The sequence below is a fragment of the Perca flavescens genome, chromosome 17, assembly GCF_004354835.1.
Source record: "Perca flavescens isolate YP-PL-M2 chromosome 17, PFLA_1.0, whole genome shotgun sequence".
Taxonomy (NCBI): domain Eukaryota; kingdom Metazoa; phylum Chordata; class Actinopteri; order Perciformes; family Percidae; genus Perca; species Perca flavescens.
In genome coordinates, this window is record NC_041347.1 from 22,302,042 (window position 1) to 22,320,548 (window position 18,507).

At 39.2% G+C, this 18,507-nt stretch overlaps 3 protein-coding genes across 3 annotated transcripts in view; 2 read left to right on the top strand and 1 right to left on the bottom strand.

Moving 5' to 3' along the window:
* Positions 1–8,089, top strand: part of rgs7a (regulator of G protein signaling 7a) — a 60,784-nt gene extending 52,695 nt beyond the window's left edge. The window contains exons 8-18 of the mRNA XM_028603583.1: positions 93–169; positions 402–483; positions 1,435–1,509; positions 1,669–1,767; positions 2,610–2,671; positions 3,128–3,238; positions 3,379–3,504; positions 5,363–5,549; positions 6,497–6,586; positions 7,746–7,782; positions 8,021–8,089. Coding sequence (XP_028459384.1) covers positions 93–169; positions 402–483; positions 1,435–1,509; positions 1,669–1,767; positions 2,610–2,671; positions 3,128–3,238; positions 3,379–3,504; positions 5,363–5,549; positions 6,497–6,586; positions 7,746–7,766 — 930 coding nt within the window. The 3' untranslated portion in view covers positions 7,767–7,782; positions 8,021–8,089. The remainder of the gene's footprint in view (positions 1–92; positions 170–401; positions 484–1,434; positions 1,510–1,668; positions 1,768–2,609; positions 2,672–3,127; positions 3,239–3,378; positions 3,505–5,362; positions 5,550–6,496; positions 6,587–7,745; positions 7,783–8,020) is intronic.
* Positions 8,090–9,813: 1,724 nt separating this feature from the next.
* Positions 9,814–16,351, top strand: grem2a (gremlin 2, DAN family BMP antagonist a). The gene is made up of 2 exons (XM_028604163.1): positions 9,814–10,134; positions 15,619–16,351. Exon 2 carries the CDS (start codon positions 15,620–15,622, stop codon positions 16,196–16,198), a length of 579 nt encoding a protein of 192 aa, XP_028459964.1. The 5' UTR covers positions 9,814–10,134; position 15,619; the 3' UTR covers positions 16,199–16,351.
* Positions 16,352–17,062: 711 nt separating this feature from the next.
* The window catches only part of fmn2a (formin 2a), a 49,873-nt gene continuing 48,428 nt past the window's right edge, over positions 17,063–18,507 (bottom strand). The window contains exons 17-18 of the mRNA XM_028604273.1: positions 18,272–18,353; positions 17,063–18,063 (exon numbers count right to left, since the gene is read on the bottom strand). Coding sequence (XP_028460074.1) covers positions 18,037–18,063; positions 18,272–18,353 — 109 coding nt within the window. The 3' untranslated portion in view covers positions 17,063–18,036. The remainder of the gene's footprint in view (positions 18,064–18,271; positions 18,354–18,507) is intronic.

The window sequence follows — 18,507 nt, forward strand, 5'->3', positions numbered from 1 at the left end:
GCACTGAACACATCATGCGCAGTAAACATAATCAGCCCAGATCCCTCAAAAACCTTTTATTCCCCATTTATTGTTCTTTGTTTTACTTGCAGGAGAGCTTAGCAAGGCTACAGAGAGCTTTCGCCAGGAAATGGGAGTTCATTTTTATGCAAGCAGAAGCACAAGCGAAGTAGGTTTCTATAAGAACCACACACGCATTGAGCCATTATGAGTGAGTCCTCTTACACCCTCATTCTGACATGAATTAAAGTGGTTTACTACAACTTGCCTGTAATTACCAGCACACAACTTCACAGATGAACTGCACATTAAAGATGTGATGGAGTGAATGCATCGTACGTGTGTTGCAAAGAGCTACGTGCTCTGTAAAAACAGTTCTGAGCTCCCTTTTTGTTCCTCAGAGTGGATAAGAAAAGAGACAAAATTGAGAGGAAAATTCTCGACAGTCAGGAAAGAGCATTCTGGGACGTGCACAGACCAGTGGTGAGTGGAATTACTGATGTTGTCGTCATCGTCACCTTTGCTGTTACCGATATCATTGCTGACATTATCAACATCATCTTAATTGTTCCTGCAAAAGTGAATGATATTGAAAAAGTAATTCCACACTGATCACTCTGCACCACACACACACAGAAGCAAAATGACATACTGTAGATATAATTTATGCTCTCTGGGCTATTTTAATCGATCCCACACATTTCAAGGCAGTGGCGATGCATCAAGCTGTTTGACAAAGAAACAATGTTTTGAAAATGTTATGCACTTCATGTAATGTATACATAAGCTAATGCATGAATGGTGTAAAGAGGTGAACACACTGTAAATGTTCCCGCGTGTATTCCTCTGCCATACACATTAAATGCCACATCAATAACTGTCATAACACATCAGCTTCACTGCTGCTCTTTGTTTATACATACTTGTTTAGCATTAGCATTTATTTTCCCCCTGAGGTTAAAGGGTCTCCTATGCTGTGTTTCTCTGAAAGCCACTGCTCCATGCTTAATTAAAAAATAATTTTAATTTATGCGTCCTACGCAAGCAACATAATCAATATTAATTCAAATTTCACAGTAAGCTTCTCAGCCCTGTGTTTCTGGAAGAGACCTAGATTAGGCCACTTGTTCAATCATCCAAAATTTGCACACTAAGACTCTGATTTTCCGCTGGTTTACTAGTTTTGCTAGAATTGGCACCTTCCATGTTTAATTAACCAGCATCTGACACACTGTCCCAGAGACATCTCAAAATCACTTCCCTCCCCAGCCAAACATATTGGATTTGATCACCTTAAACTCATATTATGGTGTCAAAATTGCACCTTCACAGTTTGTGGCAGAGCTATGCTAGAGGGCAACGCATAAACAGCTGAAGTTGTAATAATTAAATTTAAGCTGAATTAACTCAATTTCCTCCTCACTCTTCTTATAGCCAGGATGTGTGAATACAACAGAAGTTGACATAAAGAAGTCATCCAGAATGAAAAATCCCCACAAAACCAGAAAGGTACAGTAGATTTTCTCATTAATACACCTTTCTTTTAAGGTCAGGGTTGATTTTTACACTGTAACACAGACATAAACAGCAGGCTTAATCTTCCTTCCTGTGCTTGTCAGCAGCTATAAGGCTATTGCTAGTATTTTAACATGTTTTTTGTCGCCTCAGTCTGTGTATGGGCTGCAGAATGATATCCGTACCCACAGCCCAACCCACACCCCCGCCCCAGAGGCCAAGCAGCCTACAGAAGAAGAACTGCAGGAACAGGTTAGACCTGCAGGTGGCGCTCTACTATTACAGATAGGATTTTGACGATTTAAAGTCAATGTTAGCATAGTCTATATCCACGATGTTCCATTCCGGGATTGCATGTTGCATGCCGATAATTCCGCTGGATTTCACTCCTTTCGTTACCTTCCGCTTTCTTTGTGTTGGTGTTTTAAACTTAGGTGGATTTATGAGGACTATGGTTAACTGATCCTCAGATCTCTGCAGGGTTAATCAAGACAGTTACCTAGACTATCTGTCCAGTCTGAGTTTTCTGTTGCACGACTACAACAACTTTTGAACATAGGTCACACGTTCAACCAAAACAAGTTTCTTCCCGAGGCTACTTTGCAGCAGCGCCCTGGCTCTGCTCGGCGTTTAGCACCGCCCAAGATGATTGTGATTGGTTTAAAGAAATGCCAATAAACCGGAGCACGTTTTTCTCCCATCCCGGAATGCTGTGTGGACTAGCCAGACCCTCCTCCGCAGCACTGTGGAGGAAGGTCTGGCAAGCGAGACTAATGCTAGCACTGAAATTGTAATTGTAGTTCTTATTTGTCATCTGTAACTTTATAGTTAATTGTTTTTGGTATGCAATAATTGCATTGAGTATCCTTAGATGTACATAATTAAGTACAATGTAATACAGTTTTAAGTGCACACATAAAGTAAAATAATAAAAATGATGTACATTTCCTTTAATTAGTTTGCAAAATACTGAGCTAATAATGGAATTTCATTACGTATAGTATATATATATATATATATATATATATATATATGCAAACTGCAATTTCTTGTGGTGACTAATGTATGCTAATTGTTATCTGCTATGGTTTCAGATCACATTTTGGCAATTACAATTAGACAGGCATCGACTGAAAATGTCCAAAGTGGCGGAGAGGTGAGCGATGTTATTTGGTTCTTTATTCAGTTTAGCCATTGATTTGTTTATTGAGCCTTTAAACGGCCTAACATGGCGTGGAGTTAAGAGCTCAGATGACCTTGGAGAGTGATTGGACCCAGACAATTCCTTTAGTGGGTGTCAGCGCTGACGATACCAGATACTGGATGGCACACAAAGTGTTGATTTGTCATTTCCTTCACTTACAAGAGAGGAGGATTCAGCAAAGAGTTCTCTAGGGCCAGTCCCTCTTGTTTGGCTTTCAATCTAAAGGAGGACTTCACCTTGCCTTTCGTTAATTAAATCTTACACATAGACAACTCATTCATAATGACTCACAGAAAGGTATGGAGCAGATGTGATAACTAGATTATAATATATGTCAAATTTCCACCAGTGATACAGATTCCTGTCATTAATACTGCATGATTTCTTTGTTTCTCCTCAAAAAAACAGTTTGCTGGCCTACACAGAGCAGTACGTCGAATACGACCCCTTCCTCACGCCTTCAGATCCATCCAATCCATGGATCTCAGATGATGCCACACTTTGGGAGCTTGAAGCCAGGTGCATGGGTGCATGTCTCCAGAGAAAGAGCAAAATAGATATTTATATGGATACTTACATTAGTTGATATATTTGCATTTTGTTGCACACATACTGCATCAGTGAAAGATAAGTTGTATGTTTGGTGTGTCCTCCTCCAGTAAGGAGCCAGGCCAGCAGAGGGTAAAGAGGTGGGCTTTCGGCATCGATGAGGTTCTCAAAGATCCAGTGGGGAGAGAGCAGTTCCTCAAGTTCCTGGAGTCTGAGTTCAGCTCAGAGAATCTCAGGTACTCACCAACATGCATGCACACACACACACACACACACACACACACACACACACACACACACACACACACACACACACACACACACACACACACACACACATGCACACAAATGAAAACACACACACACAAAATACTGCCATGAATATTGTTGATTATAATTTAAAAAACGAAAGGATGTTTTACTGCCATGTTTATTGATGCAAATACATTTTTTACACCCTAATTTGTATAGTTTAATCTATAGCAATTCATCAAATTTAATAAGATGATCACATGTTTAATAGGTAATATCTGCAAAGCAACCAGTACCTACAGCTGTCAAATAAATGTAGTACAAAGTACATTTGTCTATAGAAACACGCAGGTGAAGTACCTAAAAAATGTAATTAAGTACAGTATTTGTGTAAATGTACTTAGTTACTTTCTACCGCTTTGGATTAGTCAACATAGCTGGTAAGATAGCAGGATCTAGTCATGTGTTTTGTTTTGAATTACGGACTGTGCCTTTATCTGTAATTGTTTCAATGCCAAATTACAACCCTTACAGCTGCCTGAACCTTTGCAAATTGTACCTTCAACTACAAACTCTAAAAAGCCTAAAATAAATGGTTAACCTTCGTGGGACCAACTTTTGTTCCCACATGGGTCTCCACAATGTGATTGTGTGACCAGGACTGGGGGGAAAAAGGGGACTGAGTACCCCGGGCCCTCATGTGAAGAGGGACCAAAAATATGCTAGAACGAATAGCTGTGGATGTGGGGAGGGGCCCATAGAAAATGCCTTTCTACAGGGCCCCGAATGTTGTGCTACGCCCCTGTGTAAAAGTAACCTGCAGTTAAATTGTTTAATCAAAGCAAAGAGGGCAGTGGATAGATAGATAGATAGATAGATAGATAGATAGATAGATAGATAGATAGATAGATAGATAGATAGATAAAGAGATAGATAAATAGATAGATAGATAGATAGATAGATTTCCAAAAAATGGGAAATAATGGTGTTGCAGCGGCAAAATATAAGACACACAGCACACATACAGAGTATACATTAAATAATAGGGAACAATATAAATGAAATAACAATAGAATACTACACAAGCAATATTTAAAATATATACAATTTGGAAATGCATCTTTTTTTAAATGCGCAACTTTAGCTGTGGCTAGAAAAACACAGGTGGGCAGGAATATTATGTTAACCAGTTTATTCATGGTAACAGGAATACTGCAGAGTATCAAAGCATGGAAACAGCTTACAGTAGTATGAGTAGAGCACCACTGTGCAGGATAGCTCCCCTGCTCCCTCTGATGGTACATGTCTGTATTGTTTTTTTGCCCAAAGCTGATCATTTGGTCAGTTTAATTGAATTATGATTTAATATCTCAGTCAGTTGAGCATCGTTTTTTTTTTTCCTATAATTGAACAGATGTATCACTAACAATTAGCATGCTGCTATTCATGTACATAACACAACCCTTTCAAACTTAACTTTTTAAAATGTAACTTGCTGTATGGTGCCGAAACTGTCCAGTATTGCAATTTGTCCGTGCTGAGGTGTCCCTGACAAAGGCAAACACTTAAATTCTTCCTGTTAGTTCTAATTGCCATGTATCTTTTTCTCCTGACAAGATAATGGACCAAATTCCTTGATGTAGTATGTGTAAAATGGAAAAATGGATGCTCTTAAAAGGAATAATTCAATTATTGGAGATTATTTTCATCAACAAAATGTTTGCATAAATACTGATGTACATTCCAGTACATGCATACAGTTACATAAAGTTTACTATTACCTGTGCCACTTCCTTTTTGTGGTCCAGAGCTACTGTATTTACCGTTCATTTTGGTCTGTAGGTTCTGGCTAGCGGTCCAGGAACTAAAGAAACGTCCCATCAGAGAAGTTCCAACCCGGGTTCAAGAGATCTGGCAGGAGTTTCTGGCCCCCGGAGCACCCAGTGCCATCAACGTGGACTCCAAGAGCTACGACAAAACCACCCAGAATGTCAAAGATCCTGGACGCTACGCTTTTGAGGATGCACAGGTGCAAATGATACAAATACATTAAATCACATAAATACATTTCTGTAGCGGCTTATTTCCAATTTTACACTGTATGTAAGAATAAAATGTTCAACTTTTGAATGGAATGTTGGTTGTTATCTATAACTGTATTGTACACAACTGCATTGTAATATTAACCTGACTCCGCCAGATGGATTGCTTCGCATTTGCTCGGCATATCCATCTGGGAACTTTCCGTTGGAGAACTTTTGGGAAGGGGCGGAAATATTGGTTAGCTGATTGGATGAACCATCTGTCTATCACCTATGTTGGTGATAGACGGGCCAAATCAACCAATCAGATCCACGAAGCGTATGAAAATACAACCACAAGCCTGCCCCTGCTGCTGCAGGCAAAGCATAGCTCGTTAGCTCAGCAAGCAAGCAACATGTCGGTAAAGGATATTTGCCGATTGTGTAATGAGAATTTACGAATAAAAGACACCCTTTCAGGTTCCCGGACCATATTCCAAAAGAAGGATCCAAGAGAAAAAAAGCATTAGCGAGCAGCTAACAGAATTAGGGCTACCGCTGTCTGAAAATACTGGTTAGTTGATTGGATAAACCATCTGTCTATCACCACCTAACCCACCTCAAAACCAATGCTGATTGGCCCGGTCGTTTGGCTAACGGCTCCAAATTTTCTCTGCCTCAAGATGCCAGACTGATCTGCGAGTGGAAAACTGGAGCTCGCGAGATCAGGACGGTCTCACGAGGCTATTGTAATATCCTCACCCCTGGCAATTCATGAAACAATCAATCAACCAATCAACCAATCAAACAATCAAACAATCAATCAATCACAACTTTGTTTTGGTGGGCAGTGGAATAATGCATTTTATTTTATATTAATTTTATTTTCAATTCAGCACAACGTGTTTTCTGGGCTTTTGATACATTATTTTCATTATTTGTGTTTCTGCAACAGGAACACATCTACAAATTGATGAAGAGTGATTCTTACAGCCGTTTTATCCGCTCCAGTGCCTACCAGGAGTTATTACAGGCCAAGAAGAAGGTAAAAAAAACACATGCCATCTTAGTTTGAAAATAAGATCAAACTAAGACGGGACTTCATGCTTACAACATTTGGTTTTGTTTGCACATACACTGACTCTTAAGTGATGCTAAAACCTGCCCTCCTTGCACCTACAGTCACGCATTTTCAAAGTCTGTTAAATCACACTTTGAGCCCAGCTCTTTAAGCCCATTCCCGGTAATCTGTTCACATCCAAAACAAGCGTGCACCTTTGCTATTGCACTCACCTGTAGTGACATATATTTTGATATAGGGGCAGGGTTGATATAATTCTGCTCAGTAAGTACATACAGGTATTTTAGCCCATTAATGGGTAGAACATCATGGTATATTTAAAACATTATGAGGATCCCAATGGATTTGTGTTTATGTTCCTTTTAGTCACAGTTTGCTCTCCACTAACTTCCAAACAAAAGCTAGTCTGTCTTGAGCTGCAGAGTTGAATGTGGATTTCACACTCCAAGCAAGTCCTTGAAATTAGATGCAGTCATTTGTGATAATGCCAAAAATCTTTCCTAATGCAGGTTCCAGTATATGTCTCCCACGAAAATGTACTTTGTCTGAAATGGATATAAACTTCCTGAATACAGAGGTGTATGTGGCAGAGTTGCCTAAACGTGCAATCCAGGTCAAACCAAAGACTATGTCAAACTAAATGGCACCTCATGTCGGCCTTATCAATTAGGGGCAGATAGAGTGAATATAACATATTACCGTTATGGGCTTCAGGTGTGCATAAAAAAGTAGCTGATTAGGTCTTCTTTTAAAACCATTATGCATACCAGAGAGTTTCAGAGGGTGTCATAACAGGATGAATGCCTCATGCCTCCTACACTTTCTCCACCTTACATTCTGGCAAATAAGATGTTGCTATTATAGCTTGGATCTTTTTATATACAAATCAAAAATATAATGTGAATGCAGTACATTGGAAGTGAAGCGATTCTTTTTAAATAGCTTCATAATGATTTTGTACTCTTTCTCTATTCTGTTTTCGAGGTAGGCTGAACTGAAAGTACAGTTCTTGTCTATATGGCTTGCAAACTGTTATTATATATATTATAATTTATACATGGCCCCCTGAATCCTTTGCATGGTAAAACTACCTTACTTAATGTGTCATTTTTTGTCCCCTCAGAAAAGTAAGAACTTGTTCTGAAGGCTCTCGCTTCCAGGTAATGTCTGATACATACAGGTTTTAAATATACTATAATTAATGTAAATTTTCATTGAGCTCAAACGCTAAATTTGCACAGTGCATACAATGAAAAATGTGCAATTCCAGCATCATATCTGTGGCTGCTCATATTGTTATTCAACCAGAAAATAAATTCTCTCTTATTCACATTTACATATTGACTTCTTTTTCTTTTTTCCACCTGTCTGTTTCGCCTTTTTTCTCTTCTTTCACAGCGCAAGGGAAAGCACTAGGACCCAAGAGGCTGACCAGTCGTGTGCCATCATGCTAAAATCAATGCCATCTCTCTCTCTGGAACATGGAGAGGGGGGACCATATCATCTCTTCATCATTATTGTCTGTCCATCCACTCTTGGCTCAGCCGGGCGATGAGCTGGACCGTCTGTTCATCTGTTGTCCACCGGATGTTGCATGTCCATGGAGAAGATGTTCCTTCTTCTCTCTCCTCTTACAGTACATGATGTATTTCCAGTAATCTAGGAAAGGAGGCACTGCTGGACTTGTGAGGACACTGACAGACTGGCGAGATGAAAATAATTAAAGAATATCGAATCCAGTGTTCCAGTTCTTTCCATCGTAACTGCTGGATCGGAGCCCCCTCTCTCACTTCCAGCTAAACCAATGATGTCAGAGAGAGAAAAAAAAGAAGAAAAACACATCGAAAAAATATATCAAATGACAGCTTTAACTGATAAATCTAACCAATATCATCGCTTTTCATGATCTGAGGTCACAGATACTTTGTCACGCTATGGGAAGTGTTGTGCAGAATGAATATACAATATATATACATATATATATTATGATTTTTATTATTATTATGAATATTTATGGTGTATTTATTTTGCTTTGCATTATTTTATTGCACTAAAATAATAAGCACATATGGTTTTCCTTGCACTTGTAAAGTCACAGTCAAAATTACAAAAAGTATGTCTCCTGTCTTATGTAGAACATAATTCTTTGTTATTCTCTCCTGCATTTATTTTTATACCATATTTAAAGACACTTTTACTTACTTGTATTATTAAAGTTGGCCCTCTATCTGTTACTATGACCTGGGTTTGTATTTCTTTGAACTTTTTGAACACAACGTTCCACTTCAGTAATGAAGACTAGCATTCACTCTGCAGGGTTAAAAGAATCCAGTAACAGTGCTTGAATAATGCACTTTTGCTTTCTGCCACTAGAGGGTGTTCAAATATATCCTACAGCATGGATCTGCCTCATTTTAGCAACCAGCTCCTCCTCAACACAGATGCACCACAGTACTGCAGATAAATGAAGTTTTGTCATGCAAAAGTGCCATCATCCTCTGGTCTGCTGAAGCAGTTTTTGTTCAGACTGTACCCATCTGAGGTTTTGCAGGGTCTGTTGATGTTTCAGCTCTTTGATGGCAGAAGTGACAGTCAGTGTTTTAAGTCTCAGTGCCCAGTGGTCAGCACAAAACAGACAAACATTATTGTCTCAGTTGCATCAAGGAATGTGAATTGTGGCATTTTTTTTTCAAAGCATCCTGTTAGTGTGTCTGAGTACAAGCATATAATGATTTAAAGATTGGGGATTATGGGTTGTAATGTGATGTGGTCAAAGTGCCAATGAGAGAGGATCATTTATGCTTTTTTGTAGGAGATCATTGTTTCTTCACAATTTTGTCATCCACCTCTTAAAAATGTAAAAGTAAACATCAAACACAGGGGAAGAGTGGAAGAAAAACTACAATGGAAAAAGAAGACAAAGAAAAAGTAATTTTGATAAGTTTGATAAATCATGGATGTGTGGGCATTACAATAAAATATATCGGAGAAAAATGTCAATAGACAGAGCGAGACAGACACAGGGAAAGACAGACTTAAATGAAAGAAGTGAAGCTTGGTTTGATTCACACAATGACCAATAGAATAAACCCTCCCAGTCTTGAGGAGGGAAGGGGGTGGTGGGGATTCAAACTAAGGCAGGCTTTACAGTGAGTCAAACACTCTCAAAGACAGACGACAGACAGCACGGAGCTATGGGCTTACTGTGACTGAGACCTGGAGATTCTTTCTTAATCCTAAAAGCAAAAAGACTAATAAGAGAAAGTTAGACTGAGAGAGAAAGTAAGGAAAGAAACAAAACTTTTCCAGGGAGATGGAAAACTGATCGTGTCCAACACATTGAAACTTTAGTTGGGAGAAAAAGAGGAGCAAGGACAAGCCTGAGGATACTACTGATTATGTTGCCATGGAAACCGAAACCTGGAAGCGGACGCAAGGACCACTGAAGGTGGACAACCTCCCTTGACTGCATCCTCGACACATAACTGTCCCGCTGCGCCCTGTGGTGAGAGGTGCATAAACCATTCTTTATGCTTTACTGCTATAACACTTAATACTTTATCACATTATTTAAGAGTGAAAGAGTTTTTCAAACGTTTGACCAGTTTCAAGAACTTTTTAAGGGTGTTTTAGAAATGTCACAAACAATAACAAATAGCATGCACTAATTACAAATGAATGCCATGTCATTCAAGAAAGTTCTTGATGCAAGATGACACACATGGACATATAAATTACCCCACTACATTAAAAATAAATAAATCCAAATTCCAAAATACAATGATAAATAAATGCTTTGATGATGGACATTCTTTGCAGTGGATGTGAGGAAACAGTGATTATATACAGTACGTGATAGTACCATGTACCACTTGGATGTACTGAGAAAAGTGTATGTAAATGAGTCCTGGTTCGACATATCCCACGTGAGCACTTTGGACAAGTGGGCAGTAAGTAAGAGACTGACGAGATAGTGAGACTGAGTGACTCAGTCAGTCTTGGAATGAGCGCAGAACCATGTAATTCGACCAGCAGTAGTTGCACAGCTTTTCAGTATTTCTGCCAGCAGTGAGGGATTGATTCCCACTGGGGCCACCCATAGTAAAAATATACGCCTTCACGGTACTGTAAGGTGTTCAGGATAAAAGTGTCTACTAAATTACTATAATTAGTGGCTGGAGGTTCCAGGGAATTAGTGTTGTGAGTGATAGAATTAGTGAGTGATGACAGCATGTTGTACTGTGCATCTCAGTTAGTTTAAGATTCAGTTTAGTTTTTCCAGTGAATATGAAAAAGAGAGAATGATAGATAATGATGTTAATGTAATCCGTTTTCTTTATGTACAAATTATCTTATTTTATCTGTCTATTCCTGTGTACAGGTGTATATCCTTTTGTGTGAGTCTGTTCACTTTTGTATCATTAATGTATTTGTGTGTAGTCATGTGTGTACTGATGTGTATCCAAGCATGTGTGTGTGTGTGTGTGTGTGTGTATTACAGTATGCGTGCGGTGAATGGTGGGGAGTTTGCCTTCTGATCCTTCTTACAGCTCTGGTGACTGCACCACCTTGTACAGTCCACTCTGATGTCAAAGTGGATTTAGCACACAGATTACAGTTTCTTTACCAACAGAAAACACCTTATTATAAGCTTCTAAATATAGTAAAACTGGTATTTAATAGAAGCCTCAACCACATTCTAAACAAGTCAAGTTTACGCTTTACACATAAACAGATACTAAGAAAACACTGAGGAAAATCGGATTAAAATGGCAGAGTAATGCTGCATTTTAGCCAGTTCTGGGAATTTTGTTCTGTTAAAATTAAGCTTAACCAACAGAACATTCACCTTGCTGATGCGCCACGCATTGAAAACTCATGCTGTGCAGCCAAATGTTCAAACTCACAGAACAAGAATATTTCTATTTGATGGAATGGTGAAGCCATAAAAATAGTATTTGGCTCAGATACATCATTCCTAAACATATATAGCATCAAAAAGATCTGGAACAAGCTGATACAGAATATGTGATAAATCTGATTCTGTCAGACAACGTGAAATAAGGCCATTTTAGCAACCTTAAAGGGGAAGCAAAAGGGGAAAGTTGTATGTTAAGAGATTAAACAAACAAATTCCACTTTAAGTGCAAAAGAAGGTGGTGTTAATCACTGAATTTAAGTAGTGTCATCCTGACCTGAAATGAGAAACCCTGCACTATCATAGCATCTCTAATTGTCTCTCATCCTCCACTAAAGCACTTAATGTTGATGAGGCGAAAGAGTTGCCTTACATTCTTGCCAGTACTTAGCTTGAAAAGCATTATATATGGGCTGCTAGTCATTATCAAGATGGATTGTGGTGACAAATGGCTGCCCAAACTGCCTAAAGCAGCCTCCTGGCAATGTTGGAATTAGACACATTTACACAGAAAAGCCCCCAAACTGCCCCCCCCACACACACACACACACACACACACAACTGTTAATGAGCCAACAGCCGAGCGTAGTTTGGGAAAATAGAATCCGCAAACGCAGATAATGACATGGTTCCTCTTTGTGTAATTGGCTCCAAGTGAAAACATTTCATTTACCTCTTTTTCCCTCTTTATATCCTGTGTATGTGTGTGTGAGTCTGTCTGTGTGTGTGCACGTGTGTGTGGTCATGTGTACGTGTGTGCTACCCTTGTGTGATTGAGGTTTGAGCTGCACGGTGAATTAAATGCGGTTCTACTGTAATTAACTGCATTTACCAGTCTGTGTATGAGACTTTCTGACGCACCAATAATTGAGGCATCAGGTTTTGTTTGTTTTAACCTGCCTTTGAAGACATGCTGGGAAGATGTTTCACATGGTTTAGAGGAAGTACATCTGTGTGCACAAATGTGAAAGTCTTGAAAGGATTCTTGTTGCTTTTTTTAAATTATCAAACAACTGAAAATCTGAAATGTAGAAATATATATATATATATATATATATATATATATATATATATATATATATATATATATATATATATCTTGGCTCAAAATTTTCATGACTAATTTTGTTTTTCATTTCACTTCATTTTTTCACCACAAAAAAAGAGCCATTGTTATCCAGAGAACATTACCATGGTACTATAATGCCATTCTAAAAAACAAAACATAAGTTCCCACTGACGATAATAGTTGTTTTCAAAAAGGATTGTGTCTTGCTCAGCAGTCTCTCTGGTATTTGTTTCTGGTATTTGTAATTTCATTAGAGGTCTGAAATTTGGAACTAAGGTCTGCCACAGTTCAGTGAAGCATTTCCCCCAAGTATTTGTGGTTCTGGTAAAACATAAAGCTGTGTTTGTGGACAATATTAGTGTTTAGCAGACAGAAAGGTCCGGTTCAGTTATGCCTTAACATTAACACACAAAACCACAGTCTCCTTCCGTCTCCGCAACTCTCTGATGATTAGTGCTGTGCATCAGGGAGAGACAGACAGATTGAGTGACAGAGAGAGACAGATCGGTAAGGAAAGAAATGAAGAGACATACAGTTGTGGGAGGAGGGTATATACTGTGCATGAAGCCCAAGTGGTGTTGGTTTTGTTTCCCAGTAGGTTATCTGTCCCAAACTCCAAAATCTTTTCCTTCTATCTCCTAACCCCAACCACTAACCACCTCAGGGGCTCCCCCCAAATCCTACCCCAAAACCGAAATTTGTCTTGCTGCAGAGATTGATGAGGATAGCTTAGCAGGGCCGGCACTATCATACTTAGGCAGAGAGTGGAGAGGGAGTGCTGCTGCTGGCTGTATAGGCCATCCGTCATGCCCTATGTACACAGTCGGTCAGGTCATCCCTCAAAAGTCCCTGGGGCTTTGCAGACTGTAGCTCACTAGAGTCACAGGGTGCCTCTTTAAATGATGGACAGCAGGAGAACAGGAAAACAGAGAACAAGAGCATGCACACAGAAGCAGAGGTTGTTCCCCTGATCAGGGGTTCATGCATTTAAATACATAGTCAGCAGGAATGAGATGGAGCAGCTAAAGACAAATGAGACTGTGTTGTACATGGACGGTAGATCACTGGAAGATGGAGTGGGGTCATGACTACCTGACGCAGTAGGTGATGGAAGGACCAAGCGGGAGTCTTCGGTTTAGTTATTCTAACCTTATGATGGGTGTGCATTGGCGTGTATATTGGCTTCTATGTGTATGTAAAAATGTGTCTACAGAAGAAGCACGGCTCTGAGATGCAGTTTCCATCCTTGAGGAATTCACACTCAGGAAAATCACAGGAACATCACAGGGATATATATATATATATATATATATATTTATATTTGAGGGATATATATTTGAGGATATATATATAGATATATATTTGAGGATATATATATATATATATATATATATATATATATATATATATATATATATATATTCCCTGTGATGTTCCCATTAAAAATAATTTCAAAATGCATTTGTCTTTTAGACATCCTCAGATGGAAAAACCAAATATCAACAATAGACTTGATTGTAAGTGTAGAGCACATCTGATTTCTTGGCAGAGTGTACACACAAACAAAAAAACAAGAGATCAGATTTGCACAAGAAAGCAAAGTCAAGTAGATCTTCTGTGTATATGTAACTCCAACATATATCTCATGATATGCTATAAAAAAAGTCTGGTTAGAATTCAAACTACATTTCTGCTAGATGGTCAAACTTACGTGAAGTGCTGCTGGGATAGTGATATACAGACTTGTGCTTGTGCATCTCGGACAGAGCTTCCATGACCTCAAGGGTCAAGGGCAGAAAAAAGGAGGCAAAAAACAAAGTGGATTATGATAAAGTAATTTGTTCCATGTCAGAGTGAGTTGCAGGTCCAGGAAAGAAGGAAAGGGAACATACAATTTTGCGCAGCAAAGAAGAATCTGTTAATGGTAGCAGCCAATGGCCTTGAGGCAGTTTGGTTCTTTGTCAGAATTTCTGACTTGATGTCATGCAATGCTTGTCAAGAGCAACATCTGCTGAAAAGATGCTTGAGTGATGGTCAAAAATGTGCAGGAGCAAATGCTGACAGCATGCACACGGGTGGATACTCAATCCTGAATGGCAGAGAAATAATTTCTCTAGATCATGCTATCTTTCTTTTTACATTATTGTGTTGTCCTTTGGGTCCCGGTGACCTTAGTGCTTTTTTTGTACAGCATTCTGGTCAGCTTAAGCTGTGTTTAAATGTACTCTAGAAATAAACTTCACTTACTTACTTTACAAGAGACAGGGTTCAGAGAGCAATTCTCAACAAAGTAAACGGAAGTACATAACCCGTGTGTTGTCCTTCGGGTCACCGGGAGCCGAAGGACAACACAAGGGTTATGGTGATTATGGACACTCATGGACACTGGGTCAATCTTAGTTCAGTTTGCTCCATAGGATATCACCAAAGAGTAGAAGAGTGGACTCCCAAAGGGTGCTGTAGATTTCCCCAACTCTTCCCCTAATAACATGCAGATGGGCCTCTCTAATGCCTGTTTACATATCTGCGGCATAGTTCATGACTAAAGTAAGCAAAGCCCTAATTATTTTACCCGGCGACGGGACCAATAAAATCAACTTCCCCTTCTCGTTATGGGTGTTTAAGTGTATCCTTTGATGGCAGGGTTTTGTTTATTTTTGGAAGAGTTGCGTAGCTGAGAGGAAAGCAAATAGAAATAATGACACAGAGATGCTGACAAATGGGGGCTCTGGTGATGGATTAATTTCCTCAATGATGCCAGGAAGGCTGGACAGCAAAGGTGGTTCAACATGAAGGAGTATTTACACAATTGAAACCATGATTGGCAATATTGATATTATGTTTGCAATCGTCTGACTGTCATATACTGCATTAATTAGTTTTACACCAGCTTCCGTGTTAATCAGTTTACATAAGATTCTGTTTATGTGATAACAGATTTATTCTTCAGAAAACATCTTTTCTGTTTAGAAATGTAATGCATAGTAATGCGCCTCTCTCTTTTTGCAGAATGCTGTGGAGAATAACTATCCCAGTCATACTGGCTGGGGTGCTCTGCATCCCCGCAGAGACCAAAAAGCATCGGCCCCAGGGATCCATCCCGTCCCCGTATAAGACCAAAGGGAACCTGTCCTCAGAACGTCACCACCGGCTATTGCAGCAGAAACCAGAGGTGCTATCTTCCAGCCGCGAGGCATTGGTAGTGACAGAGCGCCGCTACCTCCGCAGAGACTGGTGCAAGACCCAACCTCTCCGTCAGACAGTCAGTGAAGAGGGCTGCCGCAGCCGCACTGTGGTCAACCGTTTTTGCTACGGTCAATGCAACTCCTTCTACATCCCCCGCCATATGGGCCCCAGCTCGGGTCAGCCCCAGAATCGAGGCCAAGCCTCAGGCTCTGGAAGGAAAAGCCACAACAAGGCCCAGGAGCCGTTCCAGTCCTGCTCCTTCTGCAGGCCACACCGCATCACACAGCTCACAGTGAAGCTAGACTGCCCAGACCTGCAGCCCCCTTTCAGACACCGTAAGGTGCCGAGGGTCAAACAGTGTCGCTGCATGTCTGTGGATGTGAGCGGCCACGGGAAACTGTGAAGAGGGACTTGAAAGGTCATCATATGACATCATATGAATATTATAAAAGACAGAAATTTACAAACTTTGCCAAAGAAGGACTGGCTTCAAGTTGAACTATTCTGCATCGTGTTGTACAAATAAAGGCTTGTCCCACAATAAAAGGACATGAAACATAGAACTGGTAGCAGCCGGTCTAGCAGCCATGTTGGCAAGCTGATGCTGTTGAAAGAAACGGATTCAAGAGGCTGTGCAAAAGACGCAGATACTGAAGCAGCCAAATTTCAACATTACACAAGTTTGTCCTCCCTGTTATTTCAGAAAGTTTTATATCTACCTGGCTATTTGTACATTTGTCACTAGACTCAAACAACAGTTTAAAACTACACAACATTATAGATACTGATAATTGAGTGTCTTAAAGTAATTAAAGTAACTGTAGTAATAGTGTGACCCCTTTAATTTTTTAGTTTTAGTTTTTCTGCAGGTGGATCTACAGTAATTACAAAGTTTGCCAGCAATGCTTTTTTCCTGTAGGAGATGTGACGGTGTTTTACAAGTATTGTATCTGTTGTCCTGTATCTTTTCCTTAACTTCTACAATGACCCAAATGATACACAAGTTGATGTCAATGATGAAGCAACACAGCAATGAGCCACAACTCTACTAGCCAGTAGGAAAAACATACTGCAGCATGTGTAATGGAGGTGCAATGCAATATATACAGTATATATATATAAATATTTTATGTATGTGTGTAAGTACCTGTATGTCTGTGAAAAGTATATTAAATCTATTTCATATAAAACAACAATGGTGTTTAGAGTACATGTCGTTCTGTACCATTTAATATCACAGTTGGACAAATGATAAACAGGACTTTAATTAAAAAAAATTGTCATTTCTTTTATTTAATAAATATATTTTTTCATGGTCACCGGTATTCAATCAAAACTTGTTGGTATTGCACATGAACGTCACATGGTCCTATTGCTCCATATGCATATGGGAGTTCACACTCACATAGTTGGAAAGGCAAAACTGTAAGAATGTGCTTAAAACATAAAGCAAGTTCACAATACTGCATAATAAAAACAATAGCAGGTCTATATCAGATCACAGGTACAGTATCCATAGCCTCTCTGGATAAAAAGCCATAATAAACCACAATAGAGGAGCTGCTGTATGTAAAACACATGTATAATTATCATTAGGTTCTAAAAACAAACTAAATTTCACGTTTTTCAGCCTATGTAAACATATTTATCTTCTTTACATGTAACATTTCATTTCAGATGATAGGTCTCATTTAACCCCTCCACTGTGCAATAAGGCACTTTCTGTCTGGCAGGTGATCCATACTTACCATGTAGAAGTGTTATAAAATTCTGTGCTTTTCACCATTAGGGAGACAAAGAGGAAGTGTTTATTCCTACCTATGAACTAGGCTTGGGAATTGCAGTAAAAAAAGAAAATGGGCTACATATGGCTTAAAAAAAACAAAATGGAGAAAGCTTGGATATAGTGTTGCTACAAATTTTAGGTGCCTGACAGCACTGAGCATTTTCTGGCAAATGACTCAATTACATTTAATAATCTCAGCTTAAGGATGTCTTTTTGTAGAAATATTTAATTTAATTATAAGAGTGGTATGAATGGGTGGCTGAAAATGTAATTTTTCATTTCACCTTTAAACAATATAATATCCACTTTGAACAAACTCACACAAAACATATCTAACTCAATTGAAAACATATACCGGAAGCAAATAAATCTAAAAATGACTGATGAGTCATGTTAGATTGTACAAACGGTGCTTGTGCAATAGGCTGGGTGATGATAATTTTCCATTCTCTGCCTCAGATCTTCTGACCCAGCTTTGCTTTCTGTGAAATAAAAAACAGGCCTGAGTTATTTACAGCTGGCAGCACTGGCACTCATGAGTGTTGTTACTTTATCACCCTGACAAGTGTTTGGAAGGAGAAGACAATTTGCACCAAGAGAAGAAAAAAAAGAGGGCCAGTACTGCTGGAGCTAAAAATCAAATAAAGAGGAGACCATATAGTAACTGTGACAAGAAGTGTAAAGACGTACTATTCCAGTTGCATGTTTGGGTTTCACGTTGTAGGAAGCCTTTTCCTTGGCTTGTTTGAAGCACTCTTCAGCCATTTTGACCCTGAAAAACACCAGTAATAACCATGAGCCATCCTATGGAGACCTCAAAAGCACATAACTGGACTCATTCACATTGCTGCTGAAATTAACTATAAAAAAAAAAAGACAGATGGAGTAAAAAAAATAAAAAAATCCAGTTTGGGTCATCCAGACTA

Bases quoted from the DNA above. Each gene is read 5' to 3' on its own strand.
- grem2a (XM_028604163.1), top strand. From the start codon at position 15,620: ATGCTGTGGAGAATAACTATCCCAGTCATACTGGCTGGGGTGCTCTGC.